Source organism: Rhinoraja longicauda, chromosome 4, assembly GCF_053455715.1.
Source record: "Rhinoraja longicauda isolate Sanriku21f chromosome 4, sRhiLon1.1, whole genome shotgun sequence".
NCBI lineage: Eukaryota > Metazoa > Chordata > Chondrichthyes > Rajiformes > Arhynchobatidae > Rhinoraja > Rhinoraja longicauda.
Window position 1 is genome coordinate 64,983,866 of NC_135956.1, and position 14,693 is coordinate 64,998,558.

Below are 14,693 nucleotides of genomic sequence, written 5' to 3' on the forward strand. Positions count from 1 at the left end.
CCCCTCTCTCCCGCCCCCCCCTCTCTCCCGCCCCCCCTCTCTCCCGCCTCCCTCTCTCCCGCCCCCCCTCTCTCCCGCCCCCCCTCTCTCCCGCCCCCCCTCTCTCCCGCCCCCCCTGTCTCCCGACCCCCCTGTCTCCCGACCCCCCCCTCTCAACCTCCCCCCCCCTCTCTCCCGCCCCCGCTGTGTTGGGTTTGTGAGGGAGAATCTGCAATGATTTGCGTTCTCTCCCACCTCTTATTTGCTTACCTTAAACTCCATGTAATGACATGCATTGTAATATAATGACAATACTTATTTTCTTTGGCTTTGGCTGTGAAAATAGAGCCAGACCTGCAGGTTTTCCTGTCATTGATATTCATTTTATCATTTAATCAATTTTATCAGCTGAAGCTCGGTGTGATGGATACATGCAACAATATGGTAAAGCTGCTATGCGATGTATACATGCATATGGTAAAGCTGTGCCTGCGCATTTGCTAAAATACACAGAGAGTTAAAATGGCGATCTTGTGTCCAGACCTTTGTTGTTTTGGTCTCCCACTCAATGCGTGCTTTAGAGAATGATACTGAGTAGAAGGTATCATTAATTGGCGACGAGGATAAACTTGTTTTGAAGTTTCACCTGGTGACTTGCTGTTGTGGCTACCATGGCTATTTTTGGCTCAATAGGGGAATTTGATGTTGCACATGGCGACTGGGTGCAGTATGCCGAGCACATTGAACATTACTTCCTAGTCAACGACATTACAGATGCAGGAAAGAAGAGGGCCATCTTGCTTTCCATGTGTGGAGGACCAACGTACAGACTCATCTCGTCCAGCGTTACAAATTCAACTCTCGTCATCGTCAATCGGGCGACTCAGTCGCTGATTATGTGACCGAGTTACGTCACCTCGCTGAACATTGTGCTTATGGTTCGAATCTCAATGAAATGTTACGTGATCGTTTGGTGTGTGGGATTGATGATGACCGCATTCAACGTCGATTATTGTCGGAAGCCACACTGGATTTCGACAAGGCACTCTGTATCGCCACCGCTATGGAGATGGCAGACCGCAACACGGCTGATCTCTGTGACGGGGAAACAAAAGCCAAGCAAAGCGATAAACAAAATCGCAAAATCAAGGGGGCCTCACAGTGGTCAGCCCAAGCGGGGAACCGTAAGAGGATCTTTGTGTTATCGCTGTGGTAGCTCTCCCCACGCTGACCTGAACGACTGTCCAGCGAAACAGGTGGATTGTTTCAACTGCTGGAAAAAAGGGCATTTCTCACGGGTATGCAAATCGAGTGGGGAAAAATGCTCAGAGTGGAAGAAAAAAACAGCAGAAAAAGCAGTCAGCCGGAAAAACGGAAAAAAGCAACCAACTGACTGAGGAAGGTGATGTGTATGGTATTTATCATACTGAAAGGGAGAAGAAGAAAGTTACTCCTTTCACTGTGGACATGTGTGTGTGGGGGGGATAGACTATCCTCATGCAAATTGACACCGGAGCTGAAGTTACGCTTATCAGTGAAGAGACGTGGAAGGACCAGTGGCGAAAAGGTGAAAGGTTACGCCTTCATGATAGCACCGCGGTTCTTCGTACTTACACTGGAGAGAAAGTGGAATTGTTGGGAGAATGTTCGGTGCCCGTCTCACACAACCAGCAAACAGCGACGCTCAAGCTGCTGGTAGCGAGGGGGGCGGGACCAAGCCTACTTGGCTGTGATTGGTTGAAAGTTCTGCGCCTCAACTGGCAGGAGGTGAAGCAGGTCAATGTGAACGACCGACTGCAGAGCCTCCTCTCCAAATACGGCCGCCTCTTCAAAGCGGAACTCGGGACGCTCAAGGGCGTCGAAGTCGACATCTACATCGACCCGGCCGTACCACCGAAATTCAGCAAGGCTTGACCAGTGCCGCTGGCCCGTCGCGATCGCGTTGATCGCGAATTAGATCGCCTACAGGAAGAGAAAATCATAGAACACTCGAAATGGGCGGCACCGATTGTCTCCATTGACAAGGCAGACGGTAGCACGAGAATCTGCGGAGACTACAGGTTAACGGTGAATACAGCAGCTCGATCTGATATGTATCCGATACCTCGGATTGATGAGTTGTTTACGAAGTTGGTGAAGGGGAAACAGTTCACCAAACTTGACCTGTCGCATGCTTACCAGCAGTTGGTTTTGTCATCCAGATCCCGTGAACTGGTGAAGATAAATACCCATCGCGGTTTATTCCAATACACCAGAATGCCGTTTGGCATTTCAACAGCACCGGCTGTATTTCAGCGCACGATGGACAATCTTCTGGCGGGGATTTCTGGAGTGGCTGTGTATCTGGACGATCTGCTCGTCACAGGTAGTTCCGAGGAAAAACATCTCGACAACCTCGACCAAGTCCTCCGCAGGCTCCAAGATGCAGGCCTACGACTGAAACGGGAAAAATGCGCCTTTCTTTCAATGAAGTCCAATACCTGGGTCATAAGGTGAGCGCTGAAGGGCTGCAGCCAGCGGATGAACGAGTCAAAGCCATCGATGAGCTGGCTGAAACGAAGAACGTCAGAGAACTGAAGGCGTTATTTGGGATGCTGAACTATTATGGCAAATTTCTGCCTAATCTCTCAACTATGCTCGAACCGCTTCATCAAGTGCTGCGCAAAATGGTTCGATGGCACTGGGGACCAGCTTAGCGGAAGGCGTTCACACAAGCTAAGCAAAGCCTGAAATCATCCAAAGTTCTGACGCACTACGACAGCAACAAGCCGCTCGTTCTCTCCTGCGACGCCAGCCCTTATGGAGTAGGAGCAGTGCTGTCACACGTCACGGAAGATGGCACGGAAATGCCAATAGGCTACGCTTCACGCAGTATGAATAACGCCGAACGAAACTACTCGCAGCTGGACAAGGAGGGTCTAGCCATAGTCTTCGGCGTTAAGAAGTTCGTAATCAACACCGACCACAAGCCGCTTCTTGGGTTGTTCAGTAACGACAAGGCCATTCCGCTAATGGCTTCGCCGCGAGTGATTCGCTGGTCGCTAACACTGGCAGTGTATGATTACGACATCGCGTACAAACCGGGCTCAGCCAACGCAGACGCGCTTAGCCGACTCCCACGGCGAGCAACGGTATCGCATGCGCCAATACCAGGAGAAATCGTCTTTCTGATGAGCGAGTTGGAGAAATCGCCCATCACTCCGTCGCGTGTTCGCACCATGACACAGAGGGATCCGATTCTGTCTCGTGTTCGCGAATACATCATGTTGTTTTGGTCTCCCACTCAACCTTTGTTGTTTTGGTCTCCCACTCAATGCGTGCTTTAGAGAATGATACTGAGTAGAACGTATCACTCGGTTTGTTGCATTCCAAGTTGGGAGATTCCAGATTGAAATTCTTTGCCAGAAATCTGGTTTAATATTCCAGTCCGGGGGGGGGGGGGGAGAGTTGCACAGCTGAAAAAGTGTTTTTCAGATGATTTGAAGACTTTGATAACAAAGGCCTTGCCTGCTCTCTCAGGTAAAATGCAAAGGAGTCTTTCTTTTGCAGAGGACAACAACATAGGAAATAGCACGAGTAGCCCACTTGGCTCCTCAAGAATCCTCTGCCATTCAACAAGGTCTCATCTTGGCCTCCGCCTTGCTTGCTGTTGCCCCATCCCTTGATTTCTCTACAATTCCAAAAGAATGTTTCAATTTTGAAAACATTCAATGAGTCACCCTCTGTTGCTTTCGAAAAGAGAATTCCAAAGAAACGCTGTCTGTCCACTTAGCGATTCTTCTTCCCCATCTTAAGTGAATAACCCTTCTTATGTCCCCAGGTTCTGGACTCCTGCATGAGGGATCCTTCTCTCAGCATCTACCCTATCAAGAACTCAGCCACCCATCGATTTCCCCCCACCCCTCTGGAAGCAACTAGCTTTTTTTTTTCCTGTAAGATTATCACTACAGTTGAAAACATGGTTAAATGTGGAGTTGAACAAAATTGTGACTCTTTCCAGGCAGCTCTCTGTCATGCAGGGAGTTAAATCTCCATGTTTGCTGGGGAGGGGATTATTGGATGGTGGAAGGAAATGTCCTGCCAACATGAAACCTTCACCTGACGCTGTGATCAATGCTTCTGACCCTCTGCGGTAGAATCTAACCACATTTGCTCGTGTTTCCAATTTAATTGAGATTTAAAAAAAAAATGAACAGTATTTAGAGATTCAAGGTAGAGCATAAAAACAGATCCTTCGACCCACCGAGTCCATGCTGACCATTGATCACCCACTCACACTAATTCTATATTATTCCACGTTCTCATTTACTCCCTTCACACTGGGGGCAATTAACAGAGGCCAATTAGCCTACAATACGTGTACGTCTTTGGGATGTGGAAGGAAACGGAGCACCTGGCGGAAATCCAAGCCCTTACACCACAGGGAGAACAAGCAAATTCCACACAAACAGCACCCGAGGTCAGAATGGAACCTGGGTCTCTGGCACTGTGAAGCAGAAGTTCTGCCAACTATGCCACTGTGCTGTCCTTGCGCTGCATTGATAAAGACAGGGGCAGTGGATGTTGTCTATGTAGTCTTTAGCAAGGCCTCTGATAACATCCCGCACGGTTGACGAGTCCAGAAGGTTAGATCACACGGAATCCAGGGTGAGCTAGCCAATTGGATACAAAATTGGCTTGGTGGAAGGAGTCAGAGGGTGATAGTGGAGGATATATATTTTTTTTTGCAGAGAATTTGGAGGCTTGTATCCAGTGGTGTGACGTGCGGATCAATGCAGGGTCCACTGTTGTTTATCATCTATGTTAGCAATTTGGATAATAATATCATTAACATCGTTAATAGGTTTGTGGATTACGCCAACATTGTGCTGTAGTGGACTGTGAATAGGGTTATTTAATGTTGCAATAGGATGTGGATGAACTGCAGAAGTTGGCCAAAAAATGGCAGATGGAATGTAACTCGGGCAAGTACGAGGCGTTGCACTTTGATAAGTTAACACCAGGTAACGACTTGCACCGTAAATGGCAGGGTCCTGGATAGTGTTACGGAACAGAGAAACCTGAGTGTGTAGATACATAGACACAAAAAGCTGGAGTGACTCAGCAGGTCAGGCAGCATCTCTGGAGAAAAGGAATAGGTGACGTTTTAAGTTGAGACCCTTCTTCAGAGATAGAGTCTTCTTGATGTGACAACACATGTGGACAGGGTGATGAAGGCATTTGGTATGCTTGTCTCCATCAGTGAGTACAGGAATTGGGCCATTGTGTTACCACTGTACAAGCCAGTGACAAGAACACACTTTGGCGTACTTTGTGCAGTTCCAGTTGCCCTGCAACAGGAAAGATGTCATTCAACTGGAAAGGATGCTGATAATTTTTCAGAATGTTACACAAGGTTTGAATTATAAGGGGGGAATTGATGGGTTTTTGTCTTTTTTCCTAGAGCACAGTAGATTGGGCGTTGACATTATAGAGATGTATAAAATCACGAAGGGTGTAGATAAGACTGTCACAGTCTTTTTCCAAGGGCAGGGGAATGTAAAACTAGAGGGTACAGAATTAAGGTGAGAGTGGCAATATGTAATAGAGACCTGAGGGACATCTTTTTCAAGTGGAGAGTTGTGGATATATGGAACGAGCTGCCAACAGAAGCTATCCACCTATTTGGACAGGTGCATGGTTAGAAAAAGTTTAGAGGGACATAGGTCAAATGCAAACTTGGGTAGACAACGTGGTTGGCAGGAATGAGTTAGGCTGAAGAGCCTGGTCTGTTCTGTATACCTCTATGACTTATAATAAGCATTATTTACAAAGCCAACAGTGTGTACAAACACTTCTTTCCTGGAACTGATTGCCAGGCTGCTCCATAGCCATTGAGTCTTCAAATCACCTGTGTGGAGTTTGCATGTTCTACCTGTGACTGCATGGGTTTCCTTCCAGGTGTTTCCGTTTCTTCCCACACACTAAAGATGTGAAGGTAGATTCATTGGCTACTGTAAAAACATCCCTAGTTGAGGTAAGTAGTAAGTTTATCAATCAAAGTACAATTAGACCATTCAACCCATCGAGACCACTCTGTCATTCAATCATGACTAATCTATCTTTCTCTCTCAACTTCAATCTCCTGCCTTCTCCCTGTAACCTTTAGCATTCTTATTAATCGTGAACCTGTCAATCCCCACTTTTAAAATAACCAAAAACTTGGCAATGAATTACACAGATTCACCAACCTCTGACTAAAGAAATTCCTCCTCTACTTTCTAAAGGTATATCCATTTATTCTGAGGCTGTGCCCTCTGGCCCTAGACTCTCCCACTAGTGGAAACATCCTCTCCACATCCACTCTATCCAGGCCTTTCACTAATCGGTAAGTGTCAATGAGGTCTCCCCTCATCCTTCTAAACTCTAGCGAGCACAGGCCCAGAGCTATCAAACGCTTATCATTTCGTTAAGAGAATCAAAGGGGAATTAATGGGATGATTGAAAAAATAAATTGCAGGGTTACCAGGAAATTAGTGGGAGGATGGGACTGATGGGATTGCTCTACTTGGAGCTGCCTCTAATGCTGTAATATGTAGGTCAGTGTGCACTCTGCAGTGGAATGCTTATGTACAGATTGCCTGCAAACAGCACTGAGCCTTCCTTGCACTTTCACTGCTGCTCCTCCTGTTGGACGATGTGGAAGTGGATTCTTGCAGACCACAGAGGTTGGCAGCCACGAGGACCATATGGGAGGAGATATGGAAGAACTCATCATTTTACCCAAAGTTTTAAGGACACTATCCTTGTATCTAGACCACTCTGCGGAGGAATGTACGAGCAGGCCTCAAGACAGCTCTCATTGAGATGTGTGGCCTTTGCTGACCTACTGTAACATCGAGCACTCACTCACTGGAGCTACTCGAGCAGATAAATCCTGGTTACTTCTAAACCTCGGGCTCGTTCCAGGTCTGTGCCAGCTGTAATGGGAGGTCACAGATGATTCATACTCAAGGAGAGAGGATTTTCCACACCTTACCCTCAGACAACAGGATTAGGCCAACTAGACATGAAGATTTACAGGTTTCCCTAAAGTATTGGCATACAAAAATAGTCAAGGCAAATGTGGGTAAAATAGTCAAGGCAAATGTGGGTCCCTTGAAGACAGAAGCAGGGGAATTTATTATGGGGAACAAAGAAATGGCAGACGAGTTAAACCGTTACTTTGGATCTGTCTTCACTGAGGAAGATACACACAATCTCCCAAATGTTCTAGGGGCCGGAGAACCTAGGGTGATGGAGGAACTGAAGGAAATCCACATTAGGCAGGAAATGGTTTTGGGTAGACTGATGGGACTGAAGGCTGATAAATCCCCAGGGCCTGATGGTCTGCATCCCAGAGTACTTAAGGAGGTGGCTCTAGAAATAGTGGAAGCATTGGAGATCATTTTTCAATGTTCTATAGATTCAGGATCAGTTCCTGTGGATTGGAGGATAGCAAATGTTATCCCACTTTTTAAGAAAGGAGGGAGAGAGAAAACGGGGAATTATAGACCAGTTAGTCTGACATCAGTGGTGGGGAAGATGCTGGAGTCAATTATAAAAGACGAAATTGCTGAGCATTTGGATAGCAGTAACGGGATCATTCCGAGTCAGCATGGATTTACGAAGGGGAAATCATGCTTGACAAATCTACTGGAATTTTTTGAGGATGTAACTAGGAAAATTGACAAGGGAGAGTCAGTGGATGTGGTGTACCTCGACTTTCAGAAAGCCTTCGACAAGGTCCCACATAGGAGATTAGTGGGCAAAATTAGGGCACATGGTATTGGGGGTAGGGTACTGACATGGATAGAAAATTGGTTGACAGACAGAAAGCAAAGAGTGGGGATAAATGGGTCCCTTTCGGAATGGCAGGCAGTGACCAGTGGGGTACCGCAAGGTTCGGTGCTGGGACCCCAGCTATTTACGATATACATTAATGACTTAGATGAAGGGATTAAAAGTACCATTAGCAAATTTGCAGATGATACTAAGTTGGGGGGTAGTGTGAATTGTGAGGAAGATGCAATAAGGCTGCAGGGTGACTTGGACAGGTTGTGTGAGTGGGCGGATACATGGCAGATGCAGTTTAATGTAGATAAGTGTGAGGTTATTCACTTTGGAAGTAAGAATAGAAAGGCAGATTATTATCTGAATGGTGTCAAGTTAGGAGGAGGGGGAGTTCAACGAGATCTGGGTGTCCTAGTGCATCAGTCAATGAAAGGAAGCATGCAGGTACAGCAGGCAGTGAAGAAAGCCAATGGAATGTTGGCCTTCGTAACAAGAGGAGTTGAGTATAGGAGCAAAGAGGTCCTTCTACAGTTGTACCGGGCCCTGGTGAGACCGCACCTGGAGTACTGTGTGCAGTTTTGGTCTCCAAATTTGAGGAAGGATATTCTTGCTATGGAGGGCGTGCAGCGTAGGTTCACTAGGTTAATTCCCGGAATGGCGGGACTGTTGTATGTTGAAAGGCTGGAGCGATTGGGCTTGTATACACTGGAATTTAGAAGGATGAGGGGGGATCTTATTGAAACATATAAGATAATTAGGGGATTGGACACATTAGAGGCAGATAACATGTTCCCAATGTTAGGGGAGTCCAGAACAAGGGGCCACAGTTTGAGAATAAGGGGTAGGCCATTTAGAACGGAGATGAGGAAGAACTTTTTCAGTCAGAGGGTGGTGAAGGTGTGGAATTCTCTGCCTCAGAAGGCAGTGGAGGCCAGTTCGTTGGATGCTTTCAAGAGAGAGCTGGATAGAGCTCTTGAGGATAGCGGAGTGAGGGGGTATGGGGAGAAGGCAGGAACGGGGTACTGATTGAGTGATCAGCCATGATCGCATTGAATGGCGGTGCTGGCTCGAAGGGCTGAATGGCCTACTCCTGCACCTATTGTCTATTGTCTATTGTCAAACACAACATTATTGTTTCTGTCAGTGGTTCTTCATAACATTGAGCTATGCCTTCATAGCAGTCGATTCCATTCACTCAGTATGTAGCTGCTGAACAACCATTGTGGGAACTTCTTCATGGTTAATATGTGTTATGCAGTCATAGCCACCTCATGGTCTCTGAGAGCTCCAGATGATGCAGCAGAGGACAGCTATAATGAGAGCACCGACACCACTAGGAGCTTAAGATCAGGAAAGGCTTCTTTCAATTGAGATTGTGCAGTCTGCCAAATGCACTAGAATCTTCGCCAAGCAGTGAATACTGTCTTTTGCTGCATGTACAAATGTCAACTGCAGGCTCCCTGCTTCAGGTTGGCCAAAAGAAGCTATTTGAATTGAATTGAATACTTTATTGTCACATGGTATGCAAATAGTCGCCCATAAAGGGCGCTAACAAAGTTACAAACTCTCCCCCCCACCCCCCCATTGCGCCAGTTGCCCCTTTGTTCTCTCCCCCCCCCCCATCTCCCATCTCCCACGGCAGTCCCTACATGCTGGGTTCTTCTTTGTTCCTTCCCTAATTTCCGTATATGTCAACCGACTCAAGGAAACAAGATTTGCCTCCTGACTGTCGGCATCAGGGTTTTGCTGTGCAGTCATTCTGATCTCACTCGGGTACTTGCTGGTTTGTTGAAGAGATTACTATATTTTGGGGCTGCTCGTAAGCCTTTAGTCACTCAAACACACCTGGAGCCTACCAGGGAGAAGGCAATTCTGGATTTAGTGTTGTGTAATGAACTGGATTTGATAAAGGAACTCAAGGTAAAAGAGCCATTAGGAGGTAGGGTTTATAATATGATGTTTTAATCTACAATCTGAGATGGAGAAGGGAAAATCGTAAGTGTCAGTATTGAAGTTGAGCAAGGGGGCTATGGAGGCACGAGGTGGCCAGAGTTGACTGGAAAGAGACCCTAGCAGGGAAGACGGTGGAACAACAATGGCAGGTATTTCTGGGAATAATGCAGAAGATGCAGGATCAGTTCATTCCAAAAAGGAAGAAAGAGTCTAACGGGAGCAAGAGGCGATCGTGGCTGACACGGGAAGTCAAGGACAGTATAAAAATAAAAGAGAAGTATAACATAGCAAAGATGAGCGGGAAGCCAGAGGATTGGGACTCTTTTAAAGAGCAACAGAAGTTAACTAAAAAGGCAATACGGGGAGAAAAGATGAGGTACGATGTTAAGCTAGCCAAGAATATAAAGGAGGATAGTAAAAGCTTCTTTAGGTATGTGAAAAGGAAAAAAATAGTTAAGACAAATGTGGGTTCCTTGAAGACAGAAGCAGGTGAATTTATTATGGGGAACAAGGAAATGGCAGAAGAATTGAACTGGTACTTTGTGTCTTACTTAGTGAAGACAGATCCAATCTCCCAGATGTACTAGTGGACAGAGGTCCGAGTGTGACGGAGGAACTGAAGGAAATTCACATTCTGCAAGAAATGGTGTTGGGTAGACTGATGGGACTGAAGGCTGATAAATCCCCAGGGCCTGATGGTCTGCATCCCAGGGTACTTAAGGAAGTGGCTCTAGAAATCGTGGACGCATTGGTGATCATTTTCCAATGTTCGATAGATTCAGGATCAGTTCCCGTGGATTGGAGGGTCGCTAATGTTATCCCACTTTTTAAGAAAGGAGGGAGAGAGAAAACGGTAAATTATAGACCAGTTAGCCTGGTGGGGAAGATGCTGGAGTCAATTATAAAAGCAAAAATTGCAGAACATTTGGATAGCCGTAACAGGATCATTCCGAGTCAGCATGAATTTACGAAGGGGAAATTGTGCTTGACTAATCTTCTGAAATTTTTTGAGGATGTAACTAGGAAAATGGACAACGGAGAACCAGTGGATGTAGTGTACCTGGACTTTCAGAAAGCCTTTGATAAGGTCCCACATAGGAGATTAGTGGGCAAAATTATAGCACATGGTATTGGGGGTAGGGTACTGACATGGATAGAAAATTGGTTGGCAGACAGGAAACAAAGAGTAGGGAGTAGGGATTAACTTTTTGGAATGGCAAACAGTAACTAGTGGGGTACCGCAAGGCTCGGTGCTAGGACCGTTGCTATTTACAATATACGTTAATGATTTAGATGAAGGGATTAAAAGCAACATTAGCAAATTTGCAGATGACACAAAGCTGGGTGGCAGTGTGAACTGTGAGGAGAATGCTATGAGGATGCAGGGTGACTAGGACAAGTTGTGTGAGTGGGCAGATACATTGCAGATGCAGTTTAATGTGGATAAATGTGAGGTTATCCACTTTGGTGGTAAGAACAGGAAGGCAGATTATTATCTGAATGGTGTCAAGTTAGGAAAAGGGGAAGTACAAAGAGATCTGGGTGTCCTTGTTCATCAGTCACTGAAAGTAAGCATGCAGGTACAGCAGGCAGTGAAGAAAGCTGATGGCATGTTGACCTTCATGACAAGAGGAGTTGAGTATAGGAGCAAAGAGGTCCTTCTGCAGTTGTACAGGGCCCAAGTGAGACCACACCTGGAGTACTGTGTGCAGTTTAGGTCTCCAAATTTGAGGAAGGACGTTCTTGCAATTGAGGGAGTGCAGCGTAGGTTCACTAGGTTAATTCCCAGAATGGCGGGACTGTCATATGTTGAAAGACTGGAATGACTGGGCTTGTATACACTGCAATTTAGAAGGATGAGAGGGGATCCTATTTAAACATATAAGATTATTAAGGGATTGGACACGCTAGAAGCAGGAAACATGTTCCCAATGTTGGGGGAGTCCAGAACCAGGAGCCACAGTTTAAGAATAAGGGGTAGGCCATTTAGAACGGAGATAAGGAAAACCTTTTTCACTCGGAGAGTTGTAAATCTGTGGAAATCTCTGCCTCAGAAGGCCTCAGCAGGTCAATTCTCTGGATGCTTTCAAGAGAGAGTTAGATAGAGCTCTTAATGATAGCGGAGTCAGGGGGTATGGGGAGAGGGCAGGAACGGGGTACTGATTGTGGATGATCAGCCATGATCACATTGAATGGCGGTGCTGTCTCGAAGGGCCGAATGGCCTACTCCTGCACCTATTGTCTATTATCAACTGCAGCATGACATGAACTATTAATGATTAGAAGAAAAAAAAACTTTCTCCCAACCACAGGAGCTTGGTTTGCTCCAGCGCAGTTCGCAGCCTCTGGCGACACTTGACTGATTGCCTAATAGTCCTTATTGTCATCGTGGTGATCCATTTCCACGTCTGTGAATGCTGCTTGAGATTAGGTGTCCAATCCCTTTAGTCTTCATGCATATCAGCTACCGATTCTTGAATGAATCTCCTCAATCTTCTCTGAGGGTAAATACCATCAATTCTTTCCATTTACCAACCTTGCGGGCACTTATCGAATGACGCTGTAGAATTCTAGAAATTTGCAGCACAGAAAGTGGTCTAGCGGATCACAATGCCTGTATTAAACAAAATTGGGATTTGGGGTAATCCTGCCTCCCTGCTCCTGGTACATAACTCTGTAGATCAAAGCTCTTTGTGCAGGCCCAGCTGCTTCCTTGACGTGTTGCGGATTTTTAAGGCATTGAGTTCCATACCCCCAACTTTTTTTTCAATGAAATAACTTATTACTCAACTCCCTCTCGCCTATTACCAATCTCATTACTTAGTTACTCACCTCTTTGCTCGGGTTAACAGCTCCTTATTATTTGACTTGTCTGGGCTTCTGATAAATTTCGCCCACTAAATTCTCCTCTCTGTTCCAAAGAAATCAACCCTCGTCTCGATGGTATGTGCTTTCAACATCCGGTCTCCTCCAGTTTTGGAGTCAACTTTGTTATCTCTCCCGCAGACTCTCTTGTGCTGTTGCATTTGGGCCTGGCGAACAGCGACTATAACAGTGCACAGCACTCCAGCTGCAGTCAACTGCTCTTTTATTTCCATCTCACATGGCGGGCCACAACCTCACTTTAGCCATCTGTACCCCTGCATCCATTTGCGTGGCACCCTCTCCCTTTCCAAGTACCCGTGCAAATTTCACAAGAAGATGCAGGTTTTGTAGGGATGCACATGTACTTCCCAGTTGTGTGCAATTACATTTGCTCTGACCATGTCCACGTGACTCTTGCACCCTTAAAAATATTTCAAAGATAGCAATTTGTATTCTCACTTGTGGCACCCGCACATGCAAATATCACTGCTGCAATCTTAGCTCCTGCAAAAGGAGGAGGTTGTAGCTGTGTAAGGGTGTGCTTCAATATCTTTTTTCAATAGACAATAGGTGCAGGAGGAGGCCATTCGGCCCTTCGAGCCAGCACCGCCATTCAATGTGATCATGGCTGATCATTCTCAATCAGTACCCCGTTCCTGCCTTCTCCCCATACCCCCTGACTCCGCTATCCTTAAGAGCTCTATCTAGCTCTCTCTTGAATGCATTCAGAGAATTGGCCTCCACTGCCTTCTGAGGGAAAGAATTCCACAGATTCACAACTCTCTGACTGAAAACGTTTTTCCTCATCTCAGTTCTAAATGGCCTACCCCTTATTCTTAAACTGTGGCCCCTTGTTCTGGACTCCCCTAACATTGGGAACATGTTTCCTGCCTCTAACATTTTCCTATTGCCAAATTGCCAACAGTTACTTATCAGTGATAGACACATCAGACATGCTGAATGGATATTCAATTCCTTGCAGTGTTTTGAGACAGTTAAGAAGCCTTAGTTAAGATCTTCACCATATTTACAAAGGAGTGAGTGGCCCAGTTACAGTTTCAGACTTCATGGCAGTGTAGGAACTTCAGTATTGTAGGCATAGTAATGGAGCATTGCAAGTATGACTACAAGTTAATATTGTTCAATGAATATGATCAACATATAAATTAACATTACTATATGTTCATCAAATCTGTTAATATGAGAAAGATAATGTTTTACAATTAAGATTTGGGATTTGAAGAGATGCCCATCTTAATTTCAAAAAGCAAACCTGCCCAAGGGCAGAACTCACCACCTCCCCTGCTGGATCATAAAGGTTCTGTCTGAAGTTGTCATTTTAATGAAGATGCAGTCTTAAATACCTCACATTAAATGGCTTAACCTTTTGCAATGAAATTAAATCTGAGGTTCTGTTGTACAAAAAAATCAAGGCCCTTGGTTATTTACCTCAAATCCATTTCTTTAACTCGGATGATTATTATTAGTATATTATTGTTACAGGGTCAAACAGCATGGAAACAGGTCCTTCGGCCCAAGGAATAAAGTCATAGCCTGCCCACACTCTCCCTTTCACTCAGGCACATCGAGTCCTGGCAACGTCCTCGTAAATCTCCTCTACACTCTTCATGACACTTAAAGAATACCTAGACATACACTTGTAGTTGTGTCCTGTAAGGCTACAGTCCTAATGCTGAAAGGTGAGGTTTGGCTGACTGGAACATTGCACAGATGCGATGGGCCAAGTTACCTGCTTTTGTATCTGTGTTTTCTGTGATTCGTTGAATAACTGCTGTTTTTCTGACGTAGATTGGTTTCTTTGACAGGTTGAATCAAGGGACTCTTTGAATAGCATCGCTCTCAAATTTGACACGACACCTAATGAGCTTGTGCAAGTGAATAAATTGTTCTCGAGAGCTGTTGTTCCAGGCCAGGTAATGAGCTCTTTGCTGCAATCATATGAAAAAGCTGTTGTTATATTTAATAGATAATGTGTAAAGTATGTAATGCAACTAGTTATGGTTAATAGAAATGTAGAGTTACTTTATCCATTGTCTTAGATTAACATAATTTCTCACATGTTT

At 45.5% G+C, this 14,693-nt stretch overlaps 1 protein-coding gene across 6 annotated transcripts in view; it reads left to right on the plus strand.

Moving 5' to 3' along the window:
* Nucleotides 1–14,693, plus strand: part of oxr1a (oxidation resistance 1a) — a 279,319-nt gene that overhangs the window by 148,741 nt on the left and 115,885 nt on the right. For all 6 annotated transcript variants that reach the window (XM_078397885.1, XM_078397884.1, XM_078397888.1 and 3 more), the window contains one exon: nt 14,436–14,543. In XM_078397885.1, coding sequence (XP_078254011.1) covers nt 14,436–14,543 — 108 coding nt within the window. The remainder of the gene's footprint in view (nt 1–14,435; nt 14,544–14,693) is intronic.